Raw genomic sequence first — 17,515 nt, forward strand, 5'->3', positions numbered from 1 at the left:
CCTTCTCTCTATCTCTCTGTCTTTCTCTCTCTCTTTCTTATTTAGTTTTTTTTTATTGCTTGCTTTATGTTTTGAATTCAAATAGATCCACATAAAAAACACGCCAATATGACGTCACATTAGTATTATATATTTATACTTTTATATAAATTACATGTATGTGTTATGTAGGGTAAGCTTTCTCTTGATGTATCTACATATGCATTTATTTCAACAAGCAAAAGTAAAAACAAGTGATTTGAGCAAATATCTTGTTATCTTTAATATGAAAAGAAAACAATTTCCATGCCTTTCTATATTACCACGCAATCTCCGCTCATCTATATAAAAAAGAAACGAATAGATAAATTGGCACATTTCAAAGATGGAGACTTCTTTTTTGTAATGACATAAATAGCCTTTTGGTATTTACAAATAAGCTTAAGCCAAACCTTCCTCTTCTTCTTTCACAAAAAAGAAAAAAGACACTAAGATACAGAGTGATACAAATAAACACTTGTTTTCTTTTCCTCCGTAAATTTAATGCACTTTTTTGCTTATGGGTAACACAATGATTAGGCTGGGTAAAAAAAAAAAAAAGATGGCAAATGGCCAATGTGCTCATTTCAAATATTCATGCGTTTTATTCTAGATTTCTTTTTGAGTCTATAGGAAATGAACCCTTATTTTATTTGACATATTCCATGTCGTGTTGTGATGAAATCAACATAAAACTATTTTTACTTCTTTCTTTGATGCTTTATTGTTTTGTGCTGTTTGTAATACAATAATAATAATAATAACAATAATAATAAGAGTCCAGGTAGATGAAGGCAAGGAGAGACAGAAAAAAAAACGGCTTCTTTATCCAATAAAATGGTTACACCAAATGAACCTTAAGAGGGCTAGCTAGACTAATTATGTGCCGTGTGTATTCAAGGCATTTGCAACAAATCAAGCCTTATGTTTCAAAAAGCCCGTTTATCGAATTGAATACAAATAATATGATTCTATTTGCGTTACTTTTATCAGCTACTTACTATCGAAAATAATTCACTTTCTCTTTAAAGTCTAATATGCAGCTCGCTGATAAAGTTCAATTAAACCCATTTTGAAAAATAAACAAAATACAACAATTTTCCAAATAAAGAAAGTGTTTGAGCTTAGCAAAAAAGAATAAAGTTGATTTACGCATAAGAATCATTTTTCTCTTGCTTATTATTGTTGTTGTTGTACAATCATGATATGGGTCGTTTGTTACGATGATTCGTATTATGAGCTTTTTTTAAAAAAAAATAGTAGACAGTTTGCCGCCTATTTTATGCAAGGAATTTCTAGAGATTTTGTTTAACAAAAGCTCAAAGCCTCAGAATACTTATTGTTGTTTATTTAGAGTTGCACCAAGTTTGTCCATCATTGGATAGATAAAGCCTTAATTTATCTTACTTTAGATATGGCTGTATATAGATAGTATATGTCAAATCTGTTAAGTTTTGCATACTTTAAATATTTCCCCTTTTATTTCTATTGCACTATATTCCTTCTCCTTCAAATATTTAAGCTATTTCATTCCTGACCTGTCAAAATAAGCAGCTTAAGTCACTAGAGAGACCATCGCTTATTTTCCCCTTTTGAAAAATAGAATTGCTTGTGGGAAATAACCCTCAATTTTGAAATATATACTTGCCAAATTTCATATTCATTACAAAACAGGAGGATGATTCTGAATGTTGAAACCATTGGATACCTCATAACATCATATTATTCCAAGATCGATACAGCTACACTCAGCATAAATCAAACAACCGTAGAGTCTACATGCTTTATTTTCCTACAAGAACCTGATTAGTGGATTTGTCTCTATAAATTTATTTAACAATGGTTTCTCCAAACCACAAATTCTTGAAAAAGCTGTGGTAGTCTCAAAGGATGGGTATAATTTGATGCCTTTGCAGTTGTGTATGGTATTTTAAATGACATGATGCTATCTAGACGGGGTTAGTGAATTGCATAGTGAAGAACCATCAAGTAACGCCTGACAGCCTCATGCTCGTGTAGTCTTTTAAAAAACGAAAGATGTTTCTTATCGTATTATTCAAAAAGTGTTCTCTAAACCAAAACCAAACAGGCCAACACAAAGTATCTAATAAAAAGGCGCAATCTATAGCAATGCTAATCATATAAGAAATGATTTACGTACATTACTTCTTGGAGGCAGTAAACAAAGTCATTATTGAGCAGCAAAACCATTTCTTACCTAAGAGAGAGCAAAAATCGCTTTGTAATTATCACAGATAATGGATTGTCTCGTCATCGTTTTCTTAGAAATTGCAAAAAAATTACAATCGACAGCAGTCATGTTAAAGATATGCGATGTTGTTTTGAGAATAAAGAAAGCTTGAACTTTACGGCATTTGCAGACAACTTTGCATTTACAAACAATTTGCTTGTAATTGGTATACGCGAATCCTGCAGAATTACTACAAAATTAAAGCTGTCAGAAGTAATTTGAAAATATGGAGAGAATTTGAGTCTGCTGACGACTATTTGATCAAAAGAACCCATTTCTTAGCAAAAATAAAATCAAAAGCAAAAACTGCTATACATATTCAGAAAGCCGTTGTAGATAAGTATTCACAGCTTGATTTAATCTTGGGGAGTAAGAGTATCTCTCACATCGCCTCTAATAGATCTGCTTATATTGGGTCTAAACAAAAATGTGTTTACTAGCTGACATTTGATAAGCTAAATGGCATAACCCTCAAAAGATTAAAATTAATGCGCATGAACAAAAAGTAATTTGACGTTCTAAAAGAGAATGGGCCATACACTGCAGTATAACCAATAGAAAAAAAATTTCTTTTTTTCACTCCACTATCGCTAAACTTTTGGTGCATAAGGCGCCAAGTAGATTTCAATTCTGATGCACACTTGGTGTATTGCTCTAATATTGATACAAAGGACCAAGTAGTTCTTTGCATTACTTGGCGTTCAGACACCAAGTTGTGTCATCTTTTACTCAAAAATAGAATAGTGGATCCGTGATACATATCTGGGAGGAATTGTAACGTGGTCTTTGTGATAACTGATGTTTAGATGAAAGCAATAGGCAAAAAAAGTAAAGCAGATGCATTTATTTCTTAAAGAAATATGCTTATGTAAGGTATTTAACTATTTGTTTGTGCAATAAAGTGGATTCTAGAAGGACGTAAAATTAGGTATGTATTTTTAAAAATGGGTTGTATAATGCTTTTTTTTTAGTCTGTTAGTTCACAAAGGACGAACGACGTCTCGAGAGGAAAAACAAATGAGCCAAGTAAAATAGATAAAACTCTTTATTATATGCATCTGATAGTCATCAAATAGGCAAAAAGTAAATCAAGTTGTAATATCGCGCATGTACTTTTTTTTAACTGTTTTGAGAAGGTACTTGTATTCTAAAGAAAAGTAGCTGGGAAGAGAAGGCTCACCATTGAAGATTAAAAGCCATAATGCAATAAAAATAAGCATAAAGTGTCTTTTTTTGTTTATTTCAACAGAGTCATTGACCGACAGTCTTTACAAAGCTTTCGCTTTCTTTTCACTTCTTTTCTTTCGCGTTTCGATCTCTTTACCTCCCTTCCTTTTTTTTTTTTTTTTTTTTACTCACCAAATTCACGACGCATCCCATTACTGATGACTCATACTCAAAGGTACTTCAATCACCCACTACAGTCTACTAAATTTTTTTATAGTGCTTTTTCCTTAAATACTTGCGTACAAAGCCAAATGACCCTTGAGTTATACTGCTTTTTTTTCTGTGAAAGGTAAAGACCATGTATACAGTCAGGTGCACTCATCTCACTTTGCTACTGGTAGATGACTTGGACTGCTAGGGATACTGTATAAAAGTGATGAGGCAAGTAAGCTATATACTTTCTATGACAATTATATTGACCTTTCTTTCTTTTAGACTTTAAAGCTATTTACTTTAGGTGGTGCTATCTATAAAGGCTTGTCTTTGAGGTATGCAAACAATAAGTCCTGGCACCATGTCTAGTACACTATTTTTGTATGGTTTTATCTATTGTTGATTCATCACAAGTGCTTGGGATCAAAACAGACATTGCTACTCAGTAATTATGGCAACCGCTTGCCTCCGGGATAAGGTTAACAATAGTGTTATCTGGGTTGATTCTATTTTTGGTTTGTGGTTGTGCCTTCTCAGGATGTTTATTATAATGATGCTCATAGTCAATCTTTATTGTTCTTTATAATATGTAATCCTTTAGTAACGTCTATATGATAATGCATTCTATAACCATTAATGTATGCATTTATTTCAATAAATAAAATAAACCATTTAAGCCATCCATATATGTACTATGTATCTGTATTTTTATGTAAAATTTGAGCGGACGATAAGGACCATACGATGTAATGGAACAGAACCCTACCCATTTATTTTTGTAATATGATTTAGCAATACGCTTCTATAAATGTTGTTTTGTCTTACATGTAACTTGATGCATAAATTAGAAATCCCTGTCTCAGATGGATCAAGTAGTACCATGTTTAACTTGGTGCATTACGTACCTTTCTTTAGCGGTAGATACTCTGCAAACTGCTTTGCCTTATGTAGATCTAAGAAAAAAAATAGGCGAGAATAAAACCACTAAATCTTTAATACTAAATCTTTTGTATCGCATGGACTAAATTAAATGAGAGAACACTCTGGTCGCCCCAAAAGAAGCATAAATGTATAGATTTTGAAAATACAGTTGCTATTAGCCTTAAAGTGTTTCTCTTTTCTTTCTTTATATCAATAGATCATTTATCTTTAATTCAATGTATGATTGGTTTCTTTGGGCGACACACAATAAGAGCCCTGTTTATTGTTATAAAGTGGTCAAGTGAAATACTTGTGATGATCTGAGCGCTTTTCAATAAATAATATAATAAACAGTCTTTCATCATATAAATGAATAATCACTTATAGCACTATATATCATAAATATAAAGGAAGCATTGTATAATGACAGTAAATAACGGTAAATGGGAGAATATGGATATTTACAAAAAGGAAACCATAATTGTACCTTTTAGATAACCAGGAGAATTAAAGGAGAATCTACATAGTCAACTCCCAGGCACAAGCTGTCAAGGTGTTAAGTAATCAATAATCAGTAATCATAATTAGTCAATAAATCAGGTAGTATAAAAGACAACCTGGAAAAGATATATTTTAAAAAAGAATCAATTTATTTTGTAATAAAGAAGTACTGAACAGTCTCATTGTATTTCTTTGTTTTCTTTCTATCTTCTATTATATTTCATTTCACAACCGAAACACCACATTTTTTACAGTGAATTCTGTTGCTACTATGTCCAACTTTAATTCTAACACTCCTGCTTCTTCCTCTCTCTCCTCTACGGATTCTTCTCTTGATAATGCCATTGAAAAAGTTCCAGAAAACACTATCTCTGATGCTGCTCTTAATTTGAATGAAGAATCTACCTTTATTCATCTCTTGGATACTGCTAAGGAAAATCTGGATCGTTTGCGTTCTGGTTTTAAGGTTGCCTATGGCCACTATTTGTCGTGTCAAAAATTCATCCTGGTACTGAAAACACTCGTATTGCTTATCTCTCATACAAGGAAGCTGAAACTCTTTTCAAAGAAGCTGAAGAAGCCTGCAAGATTTTCTATGCTATGGAAAACCCGGTCAAGATGGAAAACAAGAGCACTTTGGTTCCTTCTGGACTGCTTTGTCTTCAATTAAAAACAGACTCGGTGTACGATTTTTGCACTCAATTCAAGACCATCCTTGAAGCACATTCTCTCAACATGGATGATCACTGGGAACGTCTCTTGCCAATGTGTCTCAACAAGGAGAAGTCTTAGTTCGAAGAAAAATTGAAGAACAAATGTCTCTCTTGGTCTGAGGCTGAAGGAATGATACTGGATCACTATGACACTCCCTACATGTGATATAATCACTAATAAAATGGTTAAATCAATAAGTCGATTAGAACCAAAACGGCCAAAAAGAAGTTCTTCTTTATTAAAGGTTATATTTTGTATTGTATTTATACTGTTTTTATGATAATTGATTATCCTTGATTTGGGACTGAGTGTGTATACACTAGCTAATCGGTTGAATAGACTAAGGTACACAAGAACTGGGTACATGATCAGGTCACAAACCTCGTCTACCATTGGTACTGGTGCAGATGTCAATTTGTGGCTATGTGATGGACTAATCTTTAACATGTTTAAACTAAGATAGAAGACATCCATCGAAGCTGCGGATAAAACTGTGATTGAAAGATATATTTATACATGGCATTAATACTTAGTCTTTTAGGACATAACTAGTGTAAGAAGGGATAAATAGTGTTGTGTATACAACACAAGTGAATTCTATGATAGTTATAATGACAATGCCAGAGAGGAACTCGAAGCTGAGAGTGGTATATCCGCTATGGAGTTAGATGCGGTGAAGGAAGATGCAATGACAGCCTTGGCTGATTTATTATCTGTCCAAATGGATCTCAAAATGTCTTTGATGCAACAAATACATCAATTGCAAAAAAGAGCCGCCGAAGGGTCATTAAGTGAAATCGAATGTAACAATTTGACTGACCTTTATCGTCAATTAACTCAGCTGGAAGAAACAATACAGAAGAGTTTCTCTTCTGCAGAGTAATGGAAACAATAGGCCACAGACATCATATCTGACATCATCAGTCAGATATTCACCTCTCTTAGGAAACATACTCTACTCTTAGACGATTTTAATTCATCTGAATATTTTCTCTCTCTCTGCCTTCTTAATTTTCAGCTTATCCACGCTACACCCCTCCGCGATATGTAGATAAAACACATATTTTTGCATAATAAAACACTATACAAAAAAACCCCCAATGTAAATCTGATCCATCCGAAATGAGGAAAGGTCATCTCTTGGTACTTCTGATGAAAATAAAGCGAGTTTATTAAGATGAAAAAGGCAAATTAATTTGAGCATTACCTTCAAGTCTGCAATGAAAGTTCGTGGTACACTGTAATTGGTAGAAAACAGGCCGTTTTCAGTAGCTACTGCTTAGTAAGTAGGTATCCATTTATACGCCATTTGATGAGGAAGATATTTACTAGGAAGGCTTCTTTAATATATGGTATTTTTGAAGCCAAAAATAGCAGTCTTGGATATGACAAATGATAAATGCCATGCGAAAGGAAGGCTTGGTGTTTCAAGCATCAAGTTTCTTTTCTTTTTCTTGAGCGCAGATTAAACCAGTGCATTAAACCGGTGTAGTTCAATTAATCAAAAGTCAAGGGTCAAGTAAACGCCTTGATTGAAGCAAAGAAATATCTTGTATTTTGATTCTAGGTTTTATTGTATTAAAAAAAGGAAACAACTGTGTAACATCTGTTACTCCATCAGTTGTCTGGAACAACTGATCTACATAGTTGCTGTATACAGATACTGTCTTGGAAAAGTACTTTCTAGTCTTTGTATTTGTTTATTTTGATGACTGTTACGCAATCGTCATTATGAGAAAACAGATATATTTCTTGGTGAGCAATTAGAAGAAGTTATCAGAGAACCACCATTACATAAGAGATAAACAAATACAAAGACTAGAAAGTACTTTTCCAAGACAGTATCTGTATACAGCAACTATGTAGATCAGTTGTTCCAGACAACTGATGGAGTAACAGATGTTACACAGTTGTTTCCTTTTTTTAATACAATAAAACCTAGAATCAAAATACAAGATATTTCTTTGCTTCAATCAAGGCGTTTACTTGACCCTTGACTTTTGATTAATTGAACTGTAGAGTATTTAAAGAGTCGAATATTCGGCAAGGAAATATATCGCTCTTTTTCTTTTTTCTTTGGAAATACACAATATGAACGCCAAAAAAATTTAGAGTAATAACTCATTAGCTTGTGAAAAAAACCTTAAATTGTTAAAACAGCTGACAAAGTAGTACACATGTCAATTATGCATGCATCTCAAAAATAATATGATATTGTAAAAGAAAAAGGTCAGCATACTGTAGCAAGAGGAGCAGTGACAACGAGATTTTGGTTTTGTATTCAAATACATCACACTTAATAGACTGATCTCTATCCATTCGAGCATTATAACGACAAAGATAAGTAGCACTTTTCCTGGCACCTCTTGGAAATCCAAAACATCCAAATTATCTGATACTCAAAATGGATAATCAAAATATTTGCTCTTGCTTATCTGCACTCACAAACAATAGTCACTGTTTGCTAATTTAAAGCAGCCATCAGTCGCCTTTGTTGCTTTTTTCTCATTATTAACAAAATGTCCGCATTAACAGAAGGTAGCTAAGCAAGAGATGGAAAAGGCGTATTATCATGTTCTCAAAATTATTTCTAGCTATACTTTCTTATATCGACTCAGCCACTACACCAACTCTATCTGACTTTGTGCTTGAAAACGAAGATTTGATAAAACAAAACTATTACCAAAATAGCGAGTGGGCTTCAATCGTAGTGAAGGAGTATCGACGATTGGTACAAGAAAAAGGAATCAAGTTCGTAAGTATTTTCTTTTTTTTTTTTTTTTGAAAAAAAATTGCTAGTAGAAGATAAACTCTCTAATTCTTGTAAATCAAAATTGCTAGAGGAAAGGACATTGGGCATCAACAATAAATAAATTTAATGCTCATATGAGAAAGATGGTAAAAAAAAAAACATTACGATAGAAAGCGTTATAATACATACTTATAGTAGTTTTATTAATTATGTAGGAAGGAAACACCACAAGCAATATATTATCCTCTAAAGAGCCCACCCTAATCACTGAAACAACAAAGGGAATTATAACTGAAAAATATGACAAGATGAGCAACAAGCTGAAATTGCCTAGTAACAAATATCTTGAAGATGTGATGAAGATGTATTCCGCCACATGCTCATACTACCATCCTACTCATTTTTTTGTATTCGATGCTGATGATTTGATATACAAAACATTGTTGACAGAAGAAGACATCAACTTTATCAAGAATTTGAATCCCATCACTCTGTCTAAAGTCAATAATGGATTTGAAAAAGAGTGCAAGAAATTCAAGGGAAAGAAAACAGCAATAGACATAATAAAATCATGTGATGTCACGAAGTTTGACGGATCGACTCAAGGCTACGATGTGTATTGGCTGAACAAGTCGATGGCTAATGCCATGGATGGCTTCCTCTTTGTGGACATTAATGACCCTCCCTCCCAATCCGAAGGGGACTTACAACGCAATACTTGGTCTTTCATGAAGACATGTTTTAGAAGTATTGGCGTTTCATGTCACAGTGGGGAAGTCTATTCCTCTTGTGTAGCAGCGGTCGAGAGTAGCAAAAGACAGTTAGATGGGAAATCAAGAATCAGTAAAAAGGCAAGCAAGGACAAGCCCGACCTTTTGTATGTTAAAAATAATGTTGAATATGCTGTTGGAGAATTCGCTTTGACGTTGGATAGCGAAGCAACCAAGGTGATAAGAAAAAGGGGGTTCGAAGCTCCTGTTATGTTGAAAATGATGCTGGACAAGGTTGTTAAAGATTATCCCAAGGTTCAAGGCAGCATCACACTTGTTGGCTTTGTGATCAATAGTAAGCACAATCTCCACTACCCTTAAGAAAAAAAACGCTTACTTTTGTTAAAACAGGCTTGCATTTGGAAACAATTGCAATCAAAATGATAAACAACAACATTGCCTGTGTTTCTTCTGTTGGAAATTTTGATTTTCCAACCAACATTCAGTCGTTTGTTGGCCCTGCCACAAAGGTGCTCAAGCACTTTGTTCAAATCAAAGAATTGTTGAAAGAGACAATTGAAAAAATAGAAGACAACGATGACGAATAAAATGTATTTTTGTTAAATTTTAGAACATTAATAAGTTGGTCCAAAAGTGCGTTAGATGCTCTTCTTCCAGCTAAATCAGCAGTAGTCTTGTGCTTTCATAACTTCTTCTATAACACACTTGTAAAACTTGACGCATCTTCTTGGTGGTGTACGTTCTTTCTTCATTCTTAATTAGCAGTGCTAGATTGAGATAAATGCTTTCAATTCTATCCTGAAGTTTGGTTAATCTTCCATCAAAAAAGGAAACACATCCCTTAGCAAAAACTAATATTGTTGCAGACTTTGTGTATTTAATTGAAATAGTTAATAGTAAAAAGAAGCCAAGGAAAGCAATAGCATACTAACGGCCAGCATAACGTGCCCACTGAAAATGGAATTCAGAGGTCATGGGGAATATAATACACTACTCTTAGCCAAGGCAGGACTACTATTGCAATAGTAAGAACAAATAGATATTAGAGGTAACAGACAGGGGCCAAGGAAGCAGTAACATACTAACGGCCAGCATAACGTGTCCACTGAAAATGGAATTCAGAGGTCATGGGGAATATAATACACTACTCTTAGCCAAGGCATAACTGTATGGAAAGTGAGCAACATATGTTAACGGCCAGCATAACGTGTCCACTGAAAATGGAATTCAGAGGTCATGGGGAATATAACATAATGTTGCTTCAAGGCACCGAACGCAAGAATGGATTGGGTGCAGTAGAAAAAAAAAGAAACAAGACCAGTAATCCAATTCTCCTTTGATTGACTTGTTTTATACCAAACTAGGATGACGTAAGCTTTAAGAAGTCATTAAAATATGGGATATCTAGTATCCGAAACTAAGTTCTTGACTTTGCTGTTCTATAATTCTTTGCGGTTTCAGTGTACTTGAAGCTGACTTCAAACTAAAAAGGCTATTCTTTCAATGCTTCATTATTATCATACATAGAAATTTTAAAATTTTATGCTTTTCGAGAGGGAGAGGCAGGGACAGCTAGAAAAGGACCTAAATAAAGATCACCAAGGCGGTATCTATGGCGAGAGCTGCGCCAGAGCCATGGATATATTCGATGAGCAACGAGACCTCTATGCTTTGAAACAGTTGGTAAATTTGGATATATGCACGAAAAAAGCTGACGCTGATGTTATGGATAATGACAGCAGCCAATCAAAGAGCAATCTAACGAATTTTTTCAGAACAAGATCCAGTATTTATGTCCGTCAAAGCTGCAGCATTAAATGTTGGTGCTAACGAAAGCACTGCTCGTGTCTGGTAGAAAGAATACGAGATTAGCCCTGTTGAATCCTCATTTAAGATAAAGGTACACCGTCTGAATAGGTCCTTTAGCCAGCTTCAAGAAGAGCTAAGCAGACTTTGATTTTTTCTAAAAACAAGTCAAATCTTATTATTGAAGGTGCCTTTTTGATGTTGAAAAATGAGTTTTCTGGTTTGGAAAGCAAGAAGTCTAAGGCAAACTAGTTTATGAAAATTGAGTGCAATCTTAGCACAAAAAAAGTCCTGCAAAAGCACTACGATTGGAAGGATTTAGGTATGAGGTTTTCAAAAATAGAAGTGAAATGTCATCAATTTGACATTTTTTGTGAGCAAACATCTCTTCATTTGACATAGGGGAATTAGCGTATTTGAATGAGCAACTTGATGGTATAAACCTTATTCAAATAATAGAGAATGCAAGTAGATACATTATTTTTCCCAGACATATAAAGTTGAAACACAACCTGTTTATACAAGCATAGACACTATAGATACCTATAAACAATATTTACTAACATTCAGGATGCCTTTAAAGTTGATTTGGACAAAAAAAGCGACATGTAAAAAATGGCTAAAAACCTCTTAAAACCAAAGGGTACCACTCACGAAAATCCTTAATTTGATAACTTTTAATCTTCTTTTTGGTGCTACAAGACGTAAAATAATGCTATTGCCAAGGTTAAATATTTAAAATGAGTGCCGGAGACAGTAGTTTTTAGTGCATATGTTTACTTGTCAAGTATACTATGAAGATGATGAGATACGAGTGAGAAGTCTTGCAAACATCTTTGCATATTTGCTCAGAACTATAGCAGCAAATTTAATGTGTCTCTTACATCAATAGGCTCAAAAAACGCAGATCTATAACTTTTATTGCAACATCAAGGCCAAACAACAGCGTCTTTATGCAGTTCTAAGCAAAAGCTTGTTTTTTTATGTGACTGGAGTTGTTTTATTTACTCTCCGCACCACCACCAATCTATATGTCCTATGCTGATTTACTCAACATTTACATTACAAAATGTCTATATTTCTAATGTTATATGTTTTTTAGCGGTATAGATAGCATAATTTATCTTTATAGGCTTATCAATAACACGTTCTATACGTGATTTAAAGCAAAAATGCTCAAAGCACAGCTTAAACAAGCCAATCTTTGATGGGCCATTACTCGACAACTGCATGACCGACAAGGCTGTTTTTTGTTTAGAACATGCTATCTCGAGTCAAGAAATCGAATTTTAACATTAGTTTGGCACTTGGGTGAAATTTATTTTTTTGGCTCATAGAGGATCATGGAGGTCCGTGAAGATAACTTGATTAGAAAATTTTGGATTAACCCAATGTAAGTCTGGTCCAACCGAAATCAGGTAAGATTACGTCTAGGTACTTCTGATGAAAATAAAGTGAGTTTACTAAGATGAAAAAGGTGACTTAGTTTGAGCATTACCTTCAAATCTGCAATGAAAGTTCGTGGTGCATTGTAATTGGTAGAAAACAGGCCGTTTTCAGTAGCTACTGCTTAATAAGCATGTATTCATCCTAACACCACTTTATACCCTGTGCAATTACGAGTAAAGTGTAATAATACACTTGACATTTTTTTTTTTTAATGATTTTATTTGCCGCACGTATTAGTGGTTTGAGAGGGACCCACTAAAAGAGGTGCTCGACAATTATTTATTATAAGAGGATTAAAAGAAACAAAAAGGGTACTACAATTTCAAAAAACAAAGAAATCAAGAAAAAAAAAAAAGGGCAGCTACTGCGAGAAAAGACCTCTCAAGATGAAAGGTCATTTTCAGCAGCTATATGCATAATTTGATAGCGAGTGCTATGGAGAACAGAGAGATAATGGAATGGTTGGTTTTGCATGGTATGGGTCCAATGGGCCTTCCAGATCTCAGAGAGACCGATCAAGGTTACCATGGCTACTGAAAGAGGACAGTTGGTTTGAGACCGAATCCGAGAAAAATTGAAGGATGCAAGTGCATCAGAGACTAGATCCAGAGAGGTGCCTGGCCATAGAAATTCCCTGATCAAGGCATCCCAGAACGGAAATTTTTGGGGGCAGCGAAAGAAGAAATGGTACACAGTCTCCTGATCACCACACAAAATGCAGGCAGCAGTAGGGAAGCGAGCAGGAAAAATCTTGGATAGAAATAAGCGAGTGGGAATCTTGCGAGTCAGAAATCGATACATCACATTTCTCTGCAATGTTGTGATAGGTATACACCAAAAGTACTTCCAAGCAGCAGAAGAAACTTCTTGCCGGGCAATGATATCAGACAAGTCAGCTTGCGTGATGACCTTACGGAAAGTATAGCCACCATTCTTGAGGGCAATGAAATTTTCATTGTCAAAAGGCAGTTTCAACATACGCACAAAAGAAAAGAAACCAAGAGACCGCTGGATTGCAGGAATATGCACAGGATTGTATAAGTCTAATGAAGTACGAACAAGGCATTGACCAAAGAATGGCTCCAGTTGACAATGATTTTGATTCACTGCTTGAATATATTTTCTGACACTACGACGGATATCCAGGGGAAAGGAAGAAACTGGTATTGGTGCCAAATAGTGACCCTGTGGATGGTACTCATATAGATAGGAAACTGCTACTGTGCGTAGCTTGAGAGGCAAATCAAAGGTGTCAGATGGCAAAACAATTGAGCGTAATGGCAGTAGAAGGCATTCGATAGGGTTTGGCATGTATGAGTATTGTTTCCTAGGAATAGCATCCATTGTCTGGCAGCACATTGTGACAGTGTTACTTGCCAATTGCCTGAGTTGGCCTGGGCGAGAACGAGGAAAGAGCAGACCCAAGAGCAGATGTTCAGTCTGAAGCAAAGCACGGGTATGTGCTGCTAGAAAGTCTTGTATCAGAGAACGTTCAGCTTGAGGACACAAAAAAGGATGAAGCCAATGGTAATACAGTGATTTCTGCTGAGAAAACAAGTCAAGAATGCCAAGGCCACCATGCCACTTTGGTGCAGTCATCGTTTGCCAACTAATGCGAGGAAAGATTTGCCGGTTGACAAAAGAAGTAATGACAGTTCGAATGGTATTAAGGATTGCTTGAGTGGTAGGGATTACCCGCAAAATATACCAGCATTTAGACAATAAAAGCGAACTGGCAACTGTAGCTCTACCAACAACAGAAAGATTGCGTGAGGCATGAATATCCGCCAGTTGAGTCAGTGATCGAGTGAGGGACGAAAAAAAGTGAGCGCGCTGGTCCAAGGATTGGATAAGGGGAAAACCTAAATAGATAATGGGTTCAGCATCTGTACGGCACCATATCTTGGGAATGTCAATGGCTTGTAGAGTAGTCAGCCATTTATCATCTAGATTGTGGCCAGAGAGAGAGATTGCTCGCACTTTATGGTAGTTAATCTTGGCATTGGATGCTTTACTGTAGGCCTGCAAGTGAAACTGCATTCTGCGAAGGTCACGGATATTATGAAGAAAAACTAAAGTGTCATCAGCATAACTAAGCAATTTGATAGCAGGTAAGGTGATAGCTTGACTAAAATCATTATGCTTGAAGCGATAGCCAGAAAATTGAGTGTCATTCAATATCGACTGGAGAAGTGGCTCTAAGGCAAAATTGTATAAAATACAAGAGAGTGGGTCACCTTGTTTGAGGCCTCGGCGCTTTGGAACCAACTGCTTAGAGAGCCAACCATTGATGTTGATACAAATGGAATTATCTCTAAACAAGGTAATAGTGCTGGCAACCAGGGTCTTTGGAAAACCTAAGTGTAACAACACTTGCTTGAGATAGTCAAGGTTGACACGATCATAGGCCTTTTCTTGGTCTAAAAGAATGCCAAGATCTTTGTCTGGTCGGCGATAGTTTGTTGCTGCATTTTCCATGATCATTTGGGTGAGCAATCCATGTTCAGCAATATATCTGCCAGGCATAAAGCCTAGCTGATGTTTGTTGATAAGTGTAGCAGCTACTGTCATAATCCTGTGGTTGATTATCCGAGTGAAGATCTTGTTATCTGTATTAACCAACTGGATAGGACGATAGTTCTCTGCCCGCGTTAGATCACCTTTCTTAGGCAAAAGAGTCATAAGTGATAGCAGCCATGATCTTGGGAATAAAGAATGAGCTAAGGCATCATTGTATACTTGTAGAACTAGCTGCCTTAAACAAGGAACACGAAGTAGAATACCTAGAATTTCGTATGGCAAACCATCGCTACCAGGGCTACTATGACGAGGTGAACGTCTACTTGCTTTCGATATCTCCAGCCAAGTGATAGGACTTTCAAGGGTAGATGCTTGCTCTTTAGTAAGTCGTTGGCTGTTGGTACGTTGTAAAAGCGTATTGACATCAGAGGATTGGATTTTTTCAGGACGATATAGCGCCTTATAGAAGGCAACTATCACCTTTGTTTTCCCTTCTGTATTATTAACCAATCGTTTAGAATTGGAATCAAAGAGCTTTGGTATTGTTCGCTGTGTAGACCTATCTTGTGCAAGTTTTTTGAGAAGACCAGGAGATCGTTCACCTTTTTCTCGCCAAAATTTGCCTGCTTTGAGATGTTCTATTTCGGCAGATTCATCCTGCAAAATAGTAATCATTTTTTCAACCTTTGGCAAAAGAGATGATAAAATAGATGTATTTTTATGATCTCGTAAAATTTTGTTGCGTTTGGATTGAAGCTTTTTCAGAGATTTGGATCGCCAGTTGTTACGCTCGATCTGGAAGGATCGAGTAAAAACTTTGACTTGTTCTTTCAATTCATCCCAAATAGTTTGAACTGAAGGGCAATCAGGATCCAAACGGTTGATGTTATCCATGTATTGCTCAATATGTGTTGTCAAACCTTTTCTATATGCAGATAGTCGAGCAAGATTAGGATTACCTTTCCAAGGACCAGGTCCAGCTGGAGTGTGTACCAGTTGATAGTTGATAGAAAGCAAGGCATGGTCAGTCCAACTGTAGTTAACAAAATTTTGAGTCATAGAAATTACATTGTCAGCATGAGGTAGAGTGCAAAATATATAGTCAATGTGTGTGCGACTACCAGTGGTACTGACAAATGTGGGAAGAGGATCACTTTGAAAACAATCTTGGAATGAAGTAAGAAGTAGATCATTCCAGCACGTATCAATGTTGGATTTACGGTAAATGTCATAGTTGAAATCACCAGCAATAATAATAGGCAAAGACGTTGACCGTAAATGTGACATTAATGGTTGATTGGAAGATAACGTGCGAAAGAATGTGGATCGACTACTACGATAAGCAGGAGCATAAATATTGAGGATATACATAAAAGGAATGGAGGGTTCAGAGGCATGTGCGATAGACGCTAAGAGAAAGCGGCCATTGGTAGAATTGATGGTGGGATGTGCTGTGATTTTGTAGTGAGATTTTAAGGAAACAATGCCACAGTGTTCTGTCCAAAGACTAGATTTAGTCTGGAACTTGAGGTTGAACTGTTTCTGTATATTAAGTGTAGATGCGCGTGTTTCTTGTAAGCATAGAATGTCATATTTAGTTGAGCGTAGAAAGCGGATGAATAAGGACTGTTTGTAAGGATCTGAAGTTTTCGTAAGGCCACGACAATTAAGGGTGGCAATTTGCATAGAGTCTTTAGGCATAGATTTTCTTATTAAAAGTCAGGAGAGGTACCTGTTGATCCACCTGTATTATGATTAGGCACCGCTCTATGTCTCTCATCGTCATGATTAAATTTGATCTTTTTACGCTCCTGGATAAACTTTTCTAAGTCCAAAGCCTCTTGGGTTGGATTATTGCTTGGAATATTTTGAAGATATTCATCATCATCCTCTCCATCGGAGTCAATGATTTCTACTTCACTATCTCCTTGCTCTTTCATTTCATGATCCATCAATTCATGCTCGACTACTGTAGTACCGTTTGAAAGTGTTTGAATAGTCTCGGTTGCTATTTGACTAAGAGGAACGGTAGTCAATGCAGCAAGAGAGACACTTTGCTTAGGCTTCGCACTTTGTGCCAGTTGCTCATTGGGCAGGTTGGGTCCTGATCTACTAGCCTTGTCTTTTGTGATCCCAATACGCTTATTAGGAGGGTGGCCTGATCCATGACTACGACGAGGACAATCACGGCTGATATGACCACGCTCATTGCAGTTATAACAACGACGAGTATTAATGAGTTCCATGCAATCTGCTCGACAATGGTCGGATTTTTGACAAAAACGACAAAATTGGGGCATTTCATCCCACGTAAGCAGAAGTTCACGATCAAATTCGGGCCAATCCACTACTCGACCAAGTTGCTCAGGCTCAGACTTGTGAGGATTGTTTAGGTCAAGAACGACGTAGCCCTGGCCGAAAAATACAGCACCGTCCATATGAAATCCCAGATCTAGGACTTCACCAAAATGG

General features: G+C 36.0%; 2 protein-coding genes across 2 annotated transcripts; both read left to right on the plus strand.

Annotated features, from left to right (window-relative positions):
• Positions 1-8,582: 8,582 nt before the first annotated feature.
• On the plus strand, positions 8,583-9,844 carry B0P05DRAFT_549015 (uncharacterized protein). Its single transcript, XM_051579083.1, has 2 exons — positions 8,583-8,683; positions 8,753-9,844. Exons 1-2 carry the CDS (start codon positions 8,672-8,674, stop codon positions 9,626-9,628), a joined length of 888 nt encoding a protein of 295 aa, XP_051432998.1. The 5' UTR covers positions 8,583-8,671; the 3' UTR covers positions 9,629-9,844.
• Positions 9,845-10,903: 1,059 nt separating this feature from the next.
• On the plus strand, positions 10,904-11,098 carry B0P05DRAFT_473689 (uncharacterized protein; the record flags this gene model as incomplete). The annotated part of the gene is made up of 1 exon (XM_051574747.1): positions 10,904-11,098. One exon carries the CDS (start codon positions 10,904-10,906, stop codon positions 11,096-11,098), a length of 195 nt encoding a protein of 64 aa, XP_051432999.1.
• Between the last annotated feature and the right edge of the window lie 6,417 nt (positions 11,099-17,515).

The sequence above is a fragment of the Gilbertella persicaria genome (genome assembly GCF_025201335.1).
Source record: "Gilbertella persicaria strain CBS 190.32 chromosome Unknown B0P05scaffold_30, whole genome shotgun sequence".
Classification (NCBI taxonomy): Eukaryota; Fungi; Mucoromycota; class Mucoromycetes; order Mucorales; family Choanephoraceae; genus Gilbertella; species Gilbertella persicaria.